We start from the raw sequence: 18,535 nt of genomic DNA on the forward strand, positions 1-18,535 counted from the left end.
TGTGTCTGTCACCTGTGCCATGACAATTGAATCTATCAATTTTCTTCCTCATTGATCAAGTTTCTGGCCCCAAGATTTCACAGGGCCATTTACACCAGTGTTGCCCCCTGAGCTGATGCTATCCTGCGCTGACCTTGCTGTAAATTGCAGGGTTAGCAAATTTAAATATCCATTATGGTTCAGTAGAGCAACTCCCCTATAACACGGTAGTAATGCAATTAGGAGTCCAGCTGTTAAAAAGCCAAGAATGGCTGAAAATTGCAGTAGCAGGCATGTGAACAGCAGATAAGTAGGAGAGTGTTTGGCAGGGTGAGTTAACTGTCAGGTAGCTGTAATGGATGGCTTATGTGTAATTTTGTGTCATTTTTAAAGCATGTCTTCAAGCAGAGGACCTGGCAGAGGCATCGAAAAAAAGTAAAGCTTTGTCAGGAAGCAGAAAAGAGAACATAATTTCAATGAGACCAATCTTCAGACACTCTGGTGATGTGCAGCGAAAGAGAGAAAGACTGCTGGGTGCTCGTGGGAGGAAACCACAGGAAAATGTCTCTATTGTCTCTGGCATTGCACTGATATAAGACTGTGACCCTGAATTTCCTTGGTCATGCTGGGAAACTGGACTAGGATGAATGGGGATGCAAAATAAGGTGGGAACGTGTTACAACATGTCCCTATCCCTTTTTACACCAATTAAAAATATACCATTTTTCAGTGCTGTGAATTGGCACCTAAGTTCACCTGATGGTGGCAGTGTTGATTAAAATTTTTAAAAATTATTTGTTCATGGGATGTGGGCATCGCTGGCGAGGCCAGCATTTAAAGCTGGTTATAATATAATGACCTTCCCTGACCCTGCCAAGATAGGTTTTTGTACGTTAGGTTTGTGCTGAGCCTTCTCCCTGGTACCAGCACATCCTGCAAATTGGTCCGATCTCCCATTGACTTTGCTTTGGGGGCAGCGGAAGATGGAAGACTCTTATAAAGGTTTCCAATCCCTTTGGGGATTGTAAAAAAAACTTGAGTTTATTAAAATGGTTTTAGCAGTAAGAAGGCGAAGTAAATATTTAAGAATCGTAGCAAGGATTTTTTTTAACCTACCTACTGATTTTTATTTCTTGGTGAAAGTTATTTTACAATTTCTCTTTTTTTTTAGGCTTATCTACACCATACTATAATTTGGCCTCTGGATAAGCACCTAACCTACCTTGATACCTGCACAAGATCAGCAACGAGCCTGCATCCTACCTCCTTACCTTCAAACGCAACATGCCAGACTGCCTATGTACATGCTCTTAAAATTTAATAGAATGTTGTTTGTGATCTAAAGTAAAGACCAGTGCCCAGTGTGACTAAATAATTTACTTTAATAGTTAGGTAAATCCTCTGTCAACATAAGAATGATTGATGTTTATCTCAGGTTCTTTAAACAGTGTTGTATGATAGGTTTCAGTGAACAGGCGGTCCATCTGTACTTTATTATAAACAGATGCCAACTTCAAACATGTTGTAATATGACCAACATTACTGGCTGCAATTTCACAGTAAACCATGAAAATAGAAGCATTGCTTTTGACAATTGGCCAACTTATCTGAACAAACCAAAACCGTCCCCCAGAAAGTGTTCAAAACACTGCAAAGTATAAAAATTAATGACTGCATATCCAGAAAAATCTGCAGTTTCCCACATTTCTTCCAATAATTTATGAGAGCCCCATATTATTCAAAGAATTTCTGTCTCTATCCCATCCATCACACAGATAGACATTTAATGATACTTGTCTTAAGAAGAAACATTACACCTTGATTCACAGGCAAAACATTCAGGGGAAGGAAGAGAAGTGCAACTGCACCCATCAGATAAGACAAATGGATGAGGATTGATTGAAGTCCAACTAAACATTTGTAATGGGATTTATTGAAGGGACAGTCACAATACTCTGCAGGAAGACAAGAATCAATTAAGGAAGTAATGGGGAAACCAAAGAATAGATTTTTTTTTAATGTTGTTCATACGTTTGCCAAAGACTACTTTACAAAGCAGCTTTCGTTCAAATAATGAAAGGAAATTGTATTAAATGTCACAGTGGAATTCCCAATGGTCACATTCTGAATACACTTATCAGGAAAGGCTGAACAGGCTGGGTCTCTTTTCTCTCTAAGAAAAAATGTTTCCACTTGTGGGGGAATCCAAAACTAGAGAGCAAGTTATTATCTCAATGGCAAGAGAATGGAAAGTACTGCAGTACAAAGGGATCTGGGGGTCCTAGTGCAAGAAAATCAAAAAGTTAGTATGCAGGTGCAGCAGGTGATCAAGAAGGCCAACGGAATGTTGGCGTTTATTGCTAGGGGGATAGAGTATAAAAACAGGGAGGTATTGCTGCAGTTATATAAGGTATTGGTGAGACTGCACCTGGAATACTGCATACAGTTTTGGTCTCCATACTTAAGAAAAGACATACTTGCTCTCGAGGCAGTACAAAGAAGGTTCACTCGGTTAATCCCGGGGATGAGGGGGCGGACATATGAGGAGAGGTTGAGTAGATTGGGACTCTACTCATTGGAGTTCAGAAGAATGAGAGGCGATCTTATTGAAACATATAAGATTGTGAAGGGGCTTGATCGGGTGGATGTGTAAGGATGTTCCCAAGGATGGGTGAAACTAGAACTAGGGGGCATAATCTTAGAATAAGGGGCTGCTCCTTCAAAACTGAGATGAGGGGAAACTTCTTCACTCAGAGGGTGGTGGGTCTGTGGAATTTGCTGTCCCAGGAAGCTGTGGAGGCTACATCATTGAATAAATTTAAAACAGAAATAGACAGTTTCCTAGAAGTAAAGGGAATTAGGGGTTACGGGGAGCGGGCAGGAAATTGGACATGAATTTAGATTTGAGGTTAGGATCAGATCAGCCATGATCTTATTGAATGGCAGAGCAGCCTCGAAGGGCCGATTGGCCTACTCCTGCTCCTATTTCTTATGTTCTTATGTTCTTAGAGGTCATAAATATAAGATACTCATTAATAAATCCAATAGGGAATTCAAGAGAAACTTCTTTACGCAGAGTGGTAAGAATGCGGAATGCACTACCACATGGAGTAGTTGAGGTGACTAGCATAGATGCATTTAAGGGGAACCTAGATAAACACATGAGGGAGAAAGGAATAGAAAGATATACCGATAGGGTTAGATGAAGAGGGGTGTGAGGATGCTTGTGTGGAGCATAAACAAGGCATGGGGGTGAAGAGGGGGGGGGTGGTCAGCCGATTGCAGGGTCATGTCGTGCCAGGTGAGCTTGTTGGGCCCGGAAGAAACACTCCTGCTCCCTCCGGGTCCACAAGCAGTGCAATAAAGGCACTCGCCTCATGGATCCGGCCCTTCCCACCTGCTTTCACCTGACATGCATCGGAACCATTGGGAAACCCGAACAGGCAGGGTTAAATTCATTTAACTTTTGCAATGCACAAAGAATTAAGTACCTCAACTATTTCAATGAGGTACATTGTCCTTTTAAGTATCAGCCCAGCGGCTTTAAGTGGGGGCAGGACTTCCTGGTATCTGTTGTGCGCACGCATCCAAACACGCCTGGGTCAAACCCGGAAGTGAGTGCGTTGGAGCTGGGATGCGGTCCCGCTACAAAAAGCTGTTATTTTAACCTCCCTCCTGCCCCCAACCCACTTGTTTTTCGGGGTTAAAATTACCCCCATGTAACTACACAGTTGGTACACAGAAAAATCTATCCTCATCTCAAACAGGGAGGAAACTGAAATTAAACCAATTCTAGTTTCAGCTTTTTTAGCTGTGGAGAACAAAGACGTGAGGAACCAAGGTACATGACTGTTACATATGACGTCCGATGTCTTGGTGGCATCTTTTACTGAGGTTCTGAAATGCAATGCTTTGTCCAGATAGAAAATTTTGTTGAACCATTCATTTGTTTTCTAGCGCAAAGTAAACAGGATTTGAGTAAATGGAAAATCCAACATTCAGCTGATCAGAAACAGACCCCATCAAAATGTTTCATGGTTCCAAAAGTTTGTTTGAAAAAAATTAAATGTCTAGAGATCAATGTTGCAAAAATCAACTCGTTTAATCTATGAGGAGAAACACAGAGGAGGTATTCATGTTTTTAATTAGAACATTCATATGCAAGAAATAAAAAAAATTCATCTGTTTATTCGTTGTCTGTTCTTAGAAACCAAGCAGATTAATTTTCCTAACCTGGACAGTTGCATGTTGCTGCATTTGTGAATTGTTCTTGGCACAGGATTCTGGTACCCATGTTAACAGGTAGGTATTGTGATCCTTGAGACTTTCTGCAGGAAACAAGGAAAAATTCTATATTTATATAAAAACGCATGCACACAAAAATCAAAACCTGCTTCATCCAGTCATTTTTTAGGCTCAGAGGGTACCTGAAGATTGTGATGCACAGCTTACACTGCCAGCTGCAAATTGCACTCAGCTCAGCAACAAAGGAGTTCTGTGCATTGGTGTTGGCATGCATGTGCAATGCTTCACTTCCCACCTCGTTAATCTTTTTATGTTAGCAGACAATACTGCCCATTAGCATTAAAAGAATTCAAAAAGTAAGTTTTAAAAGTGCCCAGCTTTTTAAGTGTGGCTTCACACCAGGGCAAAGCCCAAGGAATATGAGGCTACCTGGGGAGTCTCTGCTGTTGCATTTAATGTACTGTCAAGAGTCAAGTTGCCAAACTGACTGCTGATTTTCTTTACCACGATTGCACTGATGCACATTGAAAACCATACTGTACTGATACAAAAGAGGAAGCATAAAGACATCATTTGTTTTGGAGCCTCTTTTGATGCTAAATCAGATTCTTAAAGTAACACCACTTTAGAGCCCAATTTACTAAAATGAGTTACAATTGTGTACTGCTTGGCAGGATTGTTAACCCTTTTGACATTCCAGAAGAACATTATAACTGTGGGTTACACCATTCTTAAGATATCTTAACCATCTCCAAGCACCCGACTGTAAACATCCCTCTTTCGTAACCACATCCTGTGTTTCATTCTTGATTCATGGTAATAGTGAATCTTTCATATCGAAATTTCAATTCACTCCAGGCCTTGGAGTATTGTGGTTTTGCAGGTGGAATTTACAATGCAGAGGTTCACATAATGGGAGCACAAATCAGGGATTTGGGTGCTGAGGGATTAAAAATGATAGGGGGGTTCACCAACCTCTGCAGCTGAATCCCTGTTATATGCTCTACCACATTGTTTCTCTAGCTGAAAGGCACAACAAATGCAAAGATACTACTAGAGCTGTTCTCTTTCTGTGGGTTGCTGTCCCAGTGCTCTGCATATCCAATCTCTGACAGGGAAAATTGCTATTTAACAGCAGACCTCAGGGAAAAATTGTTACAAAAAAAACCTCTGGTATCTTTAACCTTCTATTCCATAGGGAGCTGCAGAGGGAGCAGCTATTTGGGGAAAGAACAAGACAAGCAACATTTTGGGCACATGACATCAACCTCTGATGAAGCTGCTGAGTCAGGCTGATTTCTCTTCATCTATTTGGATATTCGTTTTTTTTTTGTCTCAACATAAACTATTCACAAGGCATTAAACTACCCTTCTCTTTCACATTGGATATTTCAAATCATACTCTACTGAATTGCCACATAAGTGTTTTAAAGATTATAACTTAAACATTGTATCTATGGGCTTATTAGTCTCTTGTATTGTTTCGAACTGCTGGCTAGAAGTAGCCTGGGAGCAGATATTTTCCATACAATTAGGGCTACACTCTTCATTCAGGTCCACTACAAACCTGTGCTTCTTATGAACCGGAACTAATATGTGAAGCATCTGGGATCCCATGATGCAGGGAGAGCAATCTACCCGTACCAGCCTGAGATATTCTGGCCATTTATTTTAATGGGGGGTGGGGGATGGTGATGGGGAAGATGGATCATGGGCTGGCAAGTGAAGATGTGGAAAACCCCAGCCCTGATCCATCTAATAGATAGAAAAAAAAGTGACAATATGTGTGGCTCAGGCTAAATTACCAATTTGAATTTATTGTAAGGCATAAATTTGTACACAGTGATGTGGACATCATACATGAACAAGCAGTGTTGCTCACAATCCATTGTCCTGATTTATAATGCCATCAAAGTAGAACTTCACAAAATAGCTGTTCCCAGGCTCTGTCTAGCTAGCAGTTGTAAAGCACAAAACTGGATAACTGGATGGGGTGGCGGATGCAGTAGTAAATGTACTGATACTATCTCTCTTTATATTAAGATTATGGATCAATTCAGAAGACCATACTTCCCCTTCAAACTGGACTTTCCACACAAAATATTCACAAATACCAAGTCTAGGAACTTTCAGATAATATAGGTAGCATCCTAACACATCTCTAGCTTCAAATAAGGCAAAACTGCCTTTCTGTTGCAAGGCTTCTGGGACCTTGGCTCCTAAACTTCCCAAAGCCAGACTGAACCATTTGTTAAACATGCAAAATACTTGTTCCAATTAAACGGACTAGTTAAGTACCAGCAGTCTCTATAGGTTCAGGTATAAGGTAGTTTTTTTTTATTCGTTCACGGGATGTGGGCGTCGCTGGCAAGGCCGGCATTTATTGCCCATATGAATTAAGTTATATAAAACAAACGCAATTTCTACTTCTGAGGACTACAAGAGTTAATTACAGCCAAAGTTTGATTGGCTGTCTTACCTTCTTCTGCCTTTTTCCAATGCACTTTAACTTGCAGCTGGTTGCCATGGAAATAGGGGACTGCTGCCTCCAGACTTCGAACGTCAAACATCTCATGAATGGATGGAAGTTCATTGGACACTTCATCTGTAGTGCTGGCGTGATTTGATTGGATGTCTGGATAAAGGCACTCAAGTCAAGACCAATTTTTCTTCCTAACCCCCCTCCCAAACTTCGGTTCACCCAAGAACTTGAAATATTTGTATAAAATATTTGTATAAAATGCAAAATGTAGCAACTGCTGGAAAAAAGCTTAAAATTGACATTCAAATAATTTTGCCTCAGCCTCACTGTTAAGATTGTTGTTAAAACATTTGTTGTATATTTTTATGTACTGTAAATTCTTGAAGAATACTGCGGTCTAAAGTCTTACTGTAATTTATTTCAAGTAAACTTCAAAGTGTTGTAAACATTCTCTCTCCCCATCCCCAGGCAGTATATTTACAATGCCCCCAGCCATAAATGTTTGACCCGCACACTGGATCAGACAACATGACTGGCACAGTTCAAATCTCTTTGCACTCTCTCGGCCACATTTCCTATCCTTGGGTTCAAGCACCATTCCTCACACTTAAACCAGATGTTTCAGATTCAAGTGCTTCTCATGCTTCAACCAGTGTTACAATGCCAAATGTCATAACAATTACAGGCCAATAAATGTGAATTCATCACACGTTTATCAAAACCATAATGTGCACACTAAATTATACTTTCTAGCTTTGACAAGGTGAAGATCAGGGAAAAGTACCTAAACTGTCTACTTCATCACAGCATAGGTGCTGTGCACTTGTGTTTATAAACACATGTGAAGGGACCAGTAGCCTAGTTGAGTCTGCCATAACTTCACATTCAATATCACTTGATAGCTCTAAAAATGAGTTATTATTAGCAGGCATGAAGCACATCAGGAAGGAACAGAGGGTGGTTTGATGTTGCCATACTTTGCAGCATTTTGTGACTCTGTGGTATTATGCATTGGAATGCTATTGCACTGCACCACAGAAAAACTTGGACTTATGTCTTTCGGTCATCAACCTGGTGAGTTTTTGATCTCAGCCAATCTATCTGGCGATAAAGATGGGGGAGGATTGAATAAAGATGAGGTATTTGCCCATAGGGGAGGAGATTGGAAAACAAAAGGCCATGTTATCTAAAGGCCACTTTTAACATATATTCCAGCAGTATGAGGAGCATTAGAGAATAGCAGGAAGGGTTTCTGTGCTCTAATCCATAAGAGTGGTATTAATAGCAGGAAGGGTTTCATTGCTCTTACCTGTGGAAGGGGTATTAAAGAAAAACAGGGCTTTGCTGCTCTTAAAGCGTTTTTGTCCCCAGTTGGCCACTGCCTGCATTTGTACCAGATATTCTGTGTTTGGCTGCAGACCTTCAATCTCAACTTCGTTCTTGATCTATAAGAGAAATGCATAATTTGCAAGGTTATAAACTGGTTGGAATGTTATCTCTATTTAATGCAAAGGACATTTCCTGAATATTGTCAAGTTTCTGGATTCTATCAGGGCTTGGACTTGTATTTCTACTGAACCCCATTCTCACTGGTTGGGAGAGTGGAATAACCCAGACAGTAAAAACCTGCAAAGGGAACCCTCAATGTGCTCCGAGGTTGATTCACAAGGAGATACACGGGATCAAGTGTGAAAAGCAGATCCCATTGCAGCACATTTAATCTGCTTCTCAGCCTCTCCATTTCCTTCCCCTGCTCAGACAATTCAATTCTGCCTGGTAGCAAAGTCCAATGCTCTCTCAGCGCATCCTCTAGAATCCCTTATGCTTTCAAATCATAAGTTAGTATGTTGCCAAAACATCTATGACCATTCCTCTGAACCTTCAGTGTATTGAAAAGGTGGAATTCATGTTGGACTTGGGGCAGAATCACCTGCTTTTGCCGGTTGTGTGCCACCACTGCTTTTCTGAACATGTTATTTAATGTCAAAATGCCCCTTCAGGACAATTCCGACTAAATTCAGATGCAATACACTGGCTACAATTGACTTCAGATAAGTGCAACATAGTCGCAACTTCGAATTCCAACCCTACCAAAACAATCCATTACTGAATAATTTTTCCCACCCACCAGAAAAAAAGGCCCAGAGAGAAGATTTAAAACAGCATGAGGGAATCAGAGCAGTGGCAGCAATGAAACAAACAAAAAGAAGAATTTGAATCATGATATAATAGCTGATGCAGAAGAAGGGGCAATGGAGCCCAAGGAATAAAAGCTGAGTGTTCAATTATTTATTGACACTTAATATTTAACTATATATAATAGATTAAGGGGCTACTTAACTTAAAAAAGGAATTAATAAATAAGAGGGAAGGGCAAATACCTACAGTTGTAAATAAATAATAAAATAAAAACTAAGAAATAGAAGTAACTAAAATAAATCAAATTAAATCCATCTGTTAATCACAATTTTGCATTAAAGGTGAATCAGTTAGCGCTAGAAATAGATAAATAAGTAACCGCTGTACAATTAAATAAATAAATATATATATATATATATATATATAAAGTAGATACAGGCCAGGCAGTGTGCTGGCATTGTGACTGTCATGGATGACCACTTGTGGGAAATGTCTATGTCTTTCGGCACTCTGGTTCGGAGTCATTGAGCTGTCACGCGAGGTAGAGACACTCTGACACATAAGGGAAGGGGAGGAATATTTGGTTAAATTTACTCCAGAACACAGTGACACCACACAGAGATACAGGTACAGGAAGAAGAGTGTGTGACTGACAGTAAGCAGGGTGGAGGGAACCTAGAAGAGACAGAGGAGGAACCGCAGAAACTGATGCTGTCCAACAGGTATGATGTACTCGATATTTGTGGGGATAAGAGGGCTGCAGGAGGATGGCCAGAATGCTGAGGTACCGTGGAGCAGGAGGCAATTCAAGTGGGGACAGCGCAGAATAGAAAGCAGTCTTAGGGGATTCTATAATCAGGGAGGTGGAGGGTATCCCCTGCAGTTGTGACCGAGAGTATAGGAGGGTGTGTGCCTACCCAGGGTAAGGGGTATTTCGAAGCAGCTGGAAAGGAACAACAACAACTTGCATTTATATAGCACCTCTAACGTAGTAAAACGTCCCAAGGCACTTCTTAGGAGCGTTACCAAACAAAATTTGACACCGAGCCACATAAAAAGAGATAAAGTGTCGTAAAAGAGGAGAGAGAAATTGAGAGGCGGAGAGGTTTAGGGAGGGAATTCCAGAGCTTAGGGCCTAGGCAGCTGAAGGCACGGCCCCCAAAGGTGGAGTGATTAAAATCGGGGATACGCAAGAGGCCAGAATTGTAGGAGCGCAGAGATCTCAGAGGGTTGTAGGGCTGGAGGAGGTTACAGAGATAGGGAGGGGCGATGCCATGGAGGGATTTGAAAACAAGAATGAGAATTTTAAAATTGAGGCGTTCCCGGACCGGGAGCCAATGAAGGTCAGCGAGCACAGGGGTGATGGGTGAACAGGACTTGGTGTGAGTTAGTATATGGACAGCAGAGCTTTAGATGAGCTCCAGTTTATGGAGGGTGGAAGATGTGGGGCCAGCCAGGAGAGCATTGGAATAGTTAAGTCTAGAGGTAACAAAGACATGGATGAGGGCTTCAGCAGCAGATGAGCTGAGGCAGGGGAGGAGACGCGCAATGTTACGGCGGTGGAAGTAGGCGGTCTTGCTGATGGAGCGGATATGTGGTCATAAGTACATTTCAGGGTCAAATAGGACGCCACAGTTGCAAACGGTTTGGTTCAACCTCAGACAGTGGCCAGGGAGAGGGATGGAATCGGTGGCTAGGGAACGGAGTTTATGGCGGGGACCGAAGACAATGGCTTCAGTCGTCCCAATATTTAATTGAAGGAATTTTTTGCTCATCCAGTCAGACAAACAACGTGACAAATCAGAGACAGTGGAGGGGTCGAGGGAGGTGGTGGTGAGTAGAGCTGGATGTCGTCAGCATACATGCAGAACATGACACTGTGTTTTCGGATGACGTCGCTGAGGGGTAGCATGTAGATGGGAAATAGGAGGGGCCCAAGGATAGATCCTAGGGGGACTCCAGAGGTAATGGTGCGGGAGCGGGAAAAGAAGCCATTGCAGGTGATTCCCTGGCTACGACTGGATAGATAAGAATGCAGTCCCACCCAGCTGGACGACGGAGGCGAGGTATTGGAGGAGGATGGTATGGTCAACCGTGTCAAAGGCTGCAGAGAGGTCGAGAAGGATGAGGAGGGAAAGTTTACCAAAGTCACATAGGATGTAATTTGTGACTTTGATCAGGGCCGTTTCAGTACCGTGGCAAGGACGGAAACCTGATTGGAGGGATTCAAACATGGAGTTTCGGGAAAATTGGGAGGCAACACCACATTCAAGCACTTTGGAGAGGAAAGGGAGGTTGAAGATAGAGCGGTAGTTTGCAAGGACAGTGGGGTCAAGGGTGGGTTTTTTGAGGAGGGGGGTAATGACGGCAGGTTTGAAGGGGAGGGGGGGACAGTACCTGAGAAGAGGGAACCGTTAACAATGTCAGCTAACATGGGGGCCAGGAAGGGAAGTTGGGTGGTCAGCGGTTTGGTGAGAATTGGATCGAGGGAGCAGGAGGTGGGTCTCATGGTCAAGTTGAGCTCAGAGCGGGCATGAGAGGAGATAGGAGAGAAATTAGAGAAAGATGCAAGTTCAGGGCTAGGGCAGGGGGGAACCGTAGGGGAAATTTAGCTTGGTGGGCTAGGGGAGGAAGGCGGCAGAGGCAGCTGAACAGATAGTTTCAATCTTAGTGACAAAGTAGTCCATGAGCTCCTCGCACTTGTTGTGGAGGTGAGGGTGGAGGAGGCAGGGGAGAGGGGTTTTAAGAAAATGGTTTGTAGTGAAGAGAAGCCGGGAGTTACCTTTGCATTCCAGGAAGATCCTGGAATAGTGAGCAGTTTGGCAGAGGAGAGCAGGACCCAATAGTACTTAATGTGGTCCAGCCAGATCTGGCGATGAATGGCTAAACCAGTTGTCCACCATAAACATTCAAGTCTGCGTCCCTTGGACTAAAGGGAGCAGAGATGAGGGCCGTACCAGGGGAAACGATCAGGGAACGAGAGTGTAATGGTTTTAATGGGGACAAGGGCATCAAAGGTGGAGGTGAGAGTGTGATTGAGCAGATCGGCAGCTGCAGAAATATTGTGGTGAGTGGAGGGCTAGACAGCTGGGAATTTGAAAGTACCGAAGTAAGTGACCTGGGGGAAGAGTTTTTTCCAGGGGCGAACATAGAACCAAGTGGGATTGGGAGGGGAAAGGGGGATGTGGGTGGAGAGGGATACAAGGAACTGATCAGAGATGGCCTTATCTGTAATTAACACAATGGGAATAGAGAGGCCACATGAGATGGCAAGGTCGAGGGGGTGGCCATGATTATGGGTAGGGGAGTTTATATGGAGGTATGAATTAAGGGAGGATAGGAGGGCAGTTAACTCAGAGAAGAGAGAGCATGATGAGTTGAGATGGAGGTTGAAGTCACTGAGAATGAGAAGTCACTTGGTGTAGAGGCTTGGAAAAGGAAGGTTAGAACCAGTTGTCGTGGTCTATGTCAGAACCAACAATATAGGAAAGAAGAGGGAGGAAGTCTTGCTAAGGGAGTATCAGTAGCTAGGAGCTAAATTAAAAAGCAGGACCTCAAGGGTGGTAATTCCAGATTACCACGCTAGCCACTGTTTAATTGGCATAGGGATAAACAGATCAGGATAGTGAATACATGAAAGAGTGATGTGGGAAGAAGAGCTTCCAGTTCATGGGACACTGGCCACTATTACTGACAGGTCGCACCTGAACTGGAATGGGACCAAGGTAATAGCAGAAAGGATAAAAAGGACTGTAGAATGTTTTTTAAATTAATAAAGGGGGTGATGGTTGGGGTGGAAATAATAGTAATCTAAAGATAAGAAAAAGAAGGGATGGGAGCAAAGGTCAGAGTACAAAGAGAGATAATGGTAACATAAATACTCAGGGAACAGAAAAGGTTATAGAAAGTACGAATAAAATACCTGTTAAAAAATAAAGCAGGAGTAATGAAAAATAAGAGCATATTAAATTGCCAGTATAACAATGTACACAGCATCAGCAACAGAACAGGGAAATTGGAATCTGTAATTTGAAGTGAGGAAACAGATGTAATAGGGATAACGGAAACATCGCTGCGAACGGTACAGGATTGGCAGTTAAGGTCAGGGCATGTGCAGTTAGTGGACAGGTAGCAGAATGGATTGGAAGATGGCTACAAAACAGAACACAGAGGGTAGGAGTTAAGGGAAGTTTCCCAGACTGGCAGAAAGTGGTGTCCCGCAGGGATCTGTGCTGGGACCACTGTTGTTTAATACATAGAAATTGGAGGCACGGTGTCAAAATGTGCAGGTGATACCAAATTGGGGTGTATAGCTAATAATGTGCATGACTGCAAAAAAATACAGGAAGACCTAAATAAACAGGCTTGCAGGGTGGGTGGATAAATGGCAAATGAAATATAGTGATTTGCAAATCATTGATTCATTGAGCGCTAAATTGGGCCATGTAGCGCCCGTTGTTTTGGCGCTACGTGGCCTCTTGAACATCCAAGATGGCATCTTGGCTGTGCAAGCACGTTTCCAGCATGGTGTGCGCCGGACACCATCTTGGTGTAGGAGATAGCGCATGCACAAATACCGGACACCGGAAGCATATAAGGAAGGAGAAAATGCGTGCAGTGTGCAATGCTGATTTAAAGTGACAGACACCATTTTGGATCTTAATGCTTAACTCAAGGCACAGTCTTAACCACGACCATCTGAATGTGTGTTACAGTGCCTGGAAGACCCCCCCACCAGTGCTATTTAAAGGGACCATGCAGGATTTACAGGTTAGTTGCCGGATTATTGCTTCTGGCTGCTGGTGGATTAGGAAGTGTTTTTTGAAGCTCCCTATACTTACTGAGAGTTGCTACAGTACGTTAGAGCGTGGTTTAGCAGGTACTGCCTTACGGTTCAGAAAGTTACAACCGTGGTTGAACAATATTCCTGGCAACCATGGGTGGTCTGCTAGGGCTCCCGCTGGGCATTGAATATGACTGGCAGCATGCAAAGGCCACGCAGAGCAGGTGAAGCTGCGAGGAAAGGGAGGAGAAGGAGGCACAGGGCACTGAGCAGGAGGCTGTATCCAATGAGGGCCTTCCAGGACCAAGTCTCTTACCTCAACATGACCAAGGAGGATTGCATCTGATGCCTGAGGTTCACCAAGGAAGCCGTGACAGAGTTCTGTTGACTGGTGCGGCCACAATTGCAGCCTCAGAGTAGGGCAAGGACAGCATTGCCGGTGGCTGTGAAGGTTACCATGGCGCTGAATTTCTACAGCTCAGGATCATTTCAGGCCTCTGCTGGCGACATGTGCAACATCTCACGGTATGCAGTGCACTGCTGCATAAGGGAGGTCACAGACGCACTGTACAAGATGAGGAACAGGTTCATCACCTTCCCTTTACACAGGGACAAGCAGAACGAACGAGCACGGGGGTTCGCTCGCATTGCTGGCTTCCCCCTGGTTCCGGGTGCCGTTGACTGCACGCACATTGCCCTGTGTGCCCCACATATCAATTTGGCTGACTTCATCAACTGAGAGGGCTTCTCCTCCCTGAACGTGCAGCTAGTCTGCGACCACATGCATCGAATCTTGCAGATCGATGCCCGCTACCCTGGGAGCAGACACGATGTCTTCGTCATGCGGTATTCCAACGTGTCAGCTATCTTTCACCCGACTCAGCAAGTCAAAGGCTGGCTACTGGGCGCCAAGGGCTATCCCCTCACGCCGTGGCTCATGACTCCAGTCAGGAACCCACGCGCAAGTGCACAGCAGGCCTATAATAAGAGCTATGCTGCTACATGAAACATCGTGGAGCACATCATAGGCCTCCTCAAACAACTCTTGCGCTGCCTGGACTGGTCTGGAGGAGCCCTGCAGTACTCTGCTGAGCAGGTGGGCAGATTTGGGGTGGTATTCTGCATGCTGCACAACCTCACCATCATGAGGGACTAGCTTTTGCCACCAATGATCGGAGAAGACTCTGAGCTAGAAGTGGAGGAGGAGGAGGACGAGGTGGAAGATGCTGAGGAGGAGGAGGGGAGGAGCCGGAAGAGGAAGTGGAAGAAGACGCAAGGGTGCAAGAGGGAACACACGCTTTGTCTGCAAGGGCTCTGCATGCTCGCCTGATCCGTGCCCGCTAACAATAATGTCAACTACATCCCCCAACTCACCAATAGTCCTACACTCCCCACCTTTCCGCTCCCACAAGACAATCAAATCACCCTCCATCTGATTGCACATTGGTTTGCCCCTCAGCTCATCGCACAAATAAAAATCACCAAATTCAAATTCAAAGTCACATCTATCAATGAATAAATGAAATTATGGAAACAGAACAGAACTATTCACCCTTGTGCATTGCCTTAGTGCCTGTTCGTGTGTCTTTACCTATCCTAGTACTCCTATGAGGTGCTTCCCCAGTGGCTGGAGCATGGGTGGTGGAAGGCTGCTGGCCTTCAATGGAGGGGCGTGCAGATGGCCTTTGAGGACGACCTCGAGTAGCTCTGGGCCGAGACTGCACCATCTCAGCATGGGCTGCAGCAGTCTGGCCTGGCTGGCCAATAGGCAACAACAAGCGCATTGGTGGAGTGGCACAGTTGGGAGCAGGAATGCTGTCGTCCTGAGAGAGGACAGTAGGTCCGACTGCCATGGCGCCACTGCCACTCTCCCGGAGCGGTGTCTCAGCAATCCTGGTGATCGGCTGGAGAACGGATTGCTGGAGTGCTGTGATGCCCCGGAAGCCCTGTTCCACAGCGGTTCCCAGAGCCACGATAGCAGCAATCTGAGCAGCAACCGTAGCTTGCAGATCTTCGATGACATCGATTTGTGCTGCAACGGAAGCCACGGCATCGGCCATCAGGCACTGCATCATGGTGGGTTCCACAGGTGTGATAATGGAGGTGACCACCCGTTCCATGTTGGAAAGGATGGCTCCAAGCTCTGCGCAAAGCCTGTGCCAAGTTGGAGCTGGACTCCTCCATGCCCCTTCTCATTGTGCGCAGGCTTTATGGCAGGCTTTCCAGTGCTCCAAGCATTTGGTGGTGTACGCCATCAGCCGTCTTCTGTAGCCTGGCCCATCGAAGTCCTCATCTGACTCCTCTGTGGTATCCGTTCCTCCTGCCCCGTCTGCTGCACACTTGTGCCTGGTGTCTCACCACGTGCAGATCCCTCCTCTAGACTAGCCTCTAAATGACGCGCGCTGTCAGTCTCTGAGCTGGTGGAAGCAAGTGTCAGATCGAGTGACGGTGTGGCTTCAGTGTCCCCCTCCTCCTTGGATGGTGCCGCCACGTGTTCTTGCAGCACATGGTGGCACCGTCCAAGGAGGAGGGGGACGCTGAAGCCACATGGCTTCCATTGCAGCACGTATCTGCAATGACAAAGGGAGCGGGGAGAGGAGCAAGTAAGCCAACAGCATCTGCAGCACGTGAGTCAGAAAAGATTATGGGAGGAGGGAGATGTGGGAAACAAGAAAGAACATTAGATATGCAGAGGCCCCCTTCATCGGGACCTCCAGCACGGCATGTTGTCACGGCTGCAGCGACAGCCAGCCCAATGATCCGAAGCACGGTCTCCTCTGGGGTGGGGGGTGGTGAGGATGTGTAAGCATCTCTGACAACCTTCAGGCCTCTCCTGCTGCTGGCTGTTATGCGCCATCTTCTCCTGCACAGTGGACAGTGTGTCAGTGAGTATCCTGCAAGGTGTGTGGGTGATGTGCCTGTGGTGGTCGAATAGCTGCCAGTGTGTGTGTAACCTATGAGTGGTGGTTGTGTGGTTTGCAAGTGTGGTACTATGTGCGGGTGAGATGCAGCATGCCAAGTGCAACATTGCGTATGGATGGGCAGTGTTTGTTGGTGGGTGGGTGACAGGGGGTGTGATGCTTGGAGCAGTGGTGCAGTTGGTTGGACGTGCACTTGCATTCACTCACCTTGACCACTCGTGTCAAATCATTGAACTTCTTTCGGCACTGCACCCACGTGCGTGGTGCCATGTTCCTGGCGTTCACTTCCTGGGCCACAGCCTGCGGAGCTGCAGTCTGGAGAGTCTCCTGCCACCCTGCAGGTACGTGTTGGCCCTCCTTTCATCCACCCCTTCCACCAGGGCCTCCAGTGAATCATCTGAGAAGCATGGGGCCCTCTCTCGCGCTGGTCCTAACATCCTTTCCCTCCTCCAAGTGGACTGTGCATGTCCCATTTAAAATGTGCACCTGCACCTTTAAGAGGTGCAGGCTGCCGGTGACGTGCGCTGAGCACACCCCATTTCCAGCTTCCTCATTCTCCGTGCAGCCTCTCAGCAGCGCGGGTAGTGCTGGCTGAAGGGAGATATCATGGTAAGAAGCAGGCAGCTCGAAATTCACGTGCTGCCTGCGTAAGGGCTATCGGGCGCGGGGTAACGGCGGATCACGCTACCCGCGCCTGAAAATGGGCCCTATCGAATTGTTTTCCCATATAGCCTCTTAAAATTATTCATTCAGCAAATTAATCTAAAAAAAACTTAATAGAAACAGATCTTGCAAAAGGTGTAAGATCTTGGAAGAAACTAGTTAGCTGGTTTATTACTAAAAGCAGCCAGCGAATGAACTCCATTGACTTGAGTTTCGCTGAACCGCCAACCTGGATGTTGTGGATCAAATTATTGTGGAATGCTGTCGTTCATGGTCTATTATGAGGGATTTCCTCAAATTGTCCAAAGTGTCATTCATGAAATAAATAGCTTTAAGATGATCTCTTCGTCATCCTTATTCCACTTGAAGCAGAAGGGTTTTGATATACAAGTTAGCCAATAATCAGACTGAGCACAATGCCATACAATCATCTAACTTAAGTACTGAATGTATGAGCTTTGTCAACATACATACCATTGAATGCAAAATTAAATAAGAAATGTAAGACTAACTGCATCATCCACATCCTCCTGAGGCTCTGCAGGGAAGTTGAATGAAGTTGAAAACTGTCCAAATAAAACAAAACTATAAAAAGGAAATAGTTTTCTTTCATGCTAGTTAGCTAGTTAACACTCAGGAATGACCCTTTTGTTTCAAGAAACTAGTTGAACATCTGTTCAAAATATGAAGACTGAAGTAGCCAAAACAAAACTGATCTGAGTCACAGCAGTTATTGAAAATAACTCATTATTCCAGAACTGAGCTCTCAATTATATATTAGTCAAAATAAGAAAATACCAACACTGCTCTGAAAGACCATATGGAGAAGCATGCTTTTAATAAAGCAATTAGCCGATCTTGAATAGTTATCAAGGACCACTGTAGGAGAACTTTTATTGTGGATGACAATTTCTCATTCTAGATTGTTGACTGTGACCTGCAGCAATACTCTGGTTGTGAAAACTAGAAGTCAAGTGTTCCATAATTTATTAGAAAATGGTCATGATTGTACTCAGAAATCCTTTTCTTCCTTCATTTTTTTTTGTTGAGGCCGGAGGAAATAAGTTATTAATTTCTTCTGGTATCACATATCAGCGCCAGCAATGCTAACTGTGAACTATTTCTAGATGTGCCAAAGCAATATGGCTGGTTCTTTCTCTGACTTATCCCTCCCCTAGATACCTTGGCTGAGACAGTTAACTTTGGGGGAAGAAAATCACAAGCGTGAAGCCGCATCTACCAGGTTCTGCGTTGAATACTTTTTTTAAAAACAAAAATGTTTAATTTGACTGAAACAATGACATCTTTTTCTACAGTAATCTA

The 18,535-nt window shown here is 44.6% G+C and overlaps 1 protein-coding gene across 1 annotated transcript in view; it reads right to left on the reverse strand.

The window, feature by feature from the left end:
• The window catches only part of anos1b (anosmin 1b), a 141,579-nt gene that overhangs the window by 9,619 nt on the left and 113,425 nt on the right, over window positions 1-18,535 (reverse strand). The window contains exons 8-10 of the mRNA XM_067994612.1: window positions 8,016-8,151; window positions 6,704-6,859; window positions 4,213-4,307 (exon numbers count right to left, since the gene is read on the reverse strand). Of these exons, the coding sequence (XP_067850713.1) occupies window positions 4,213-4,307; window positions 6,704-6,859; window positions 8,016-8,151 (387 nt within the window). The remainder of the gene's footprint in view (window positions 1-4,212; window positions 4,308-6,703; window positions 6,860-8,015; window positions 8,152-18,535) is intronic.

Source organism: Heptranchias perlo, chromosome 13 (assembly GCF_035084215.1).
Source record: "Heptranchias perlo isolate sHepPer1 chromosome 13, sHepPer1.hap1, whole genome shotgun sequence".
In the NCBI taxonomy this organism is placed as follows: Eukaryota; Metazoa; Chordata; class Chondrichthyes; order Hexanchiformes; family Hexanchidae; genus Heptranchias; species Heptranchias perlo.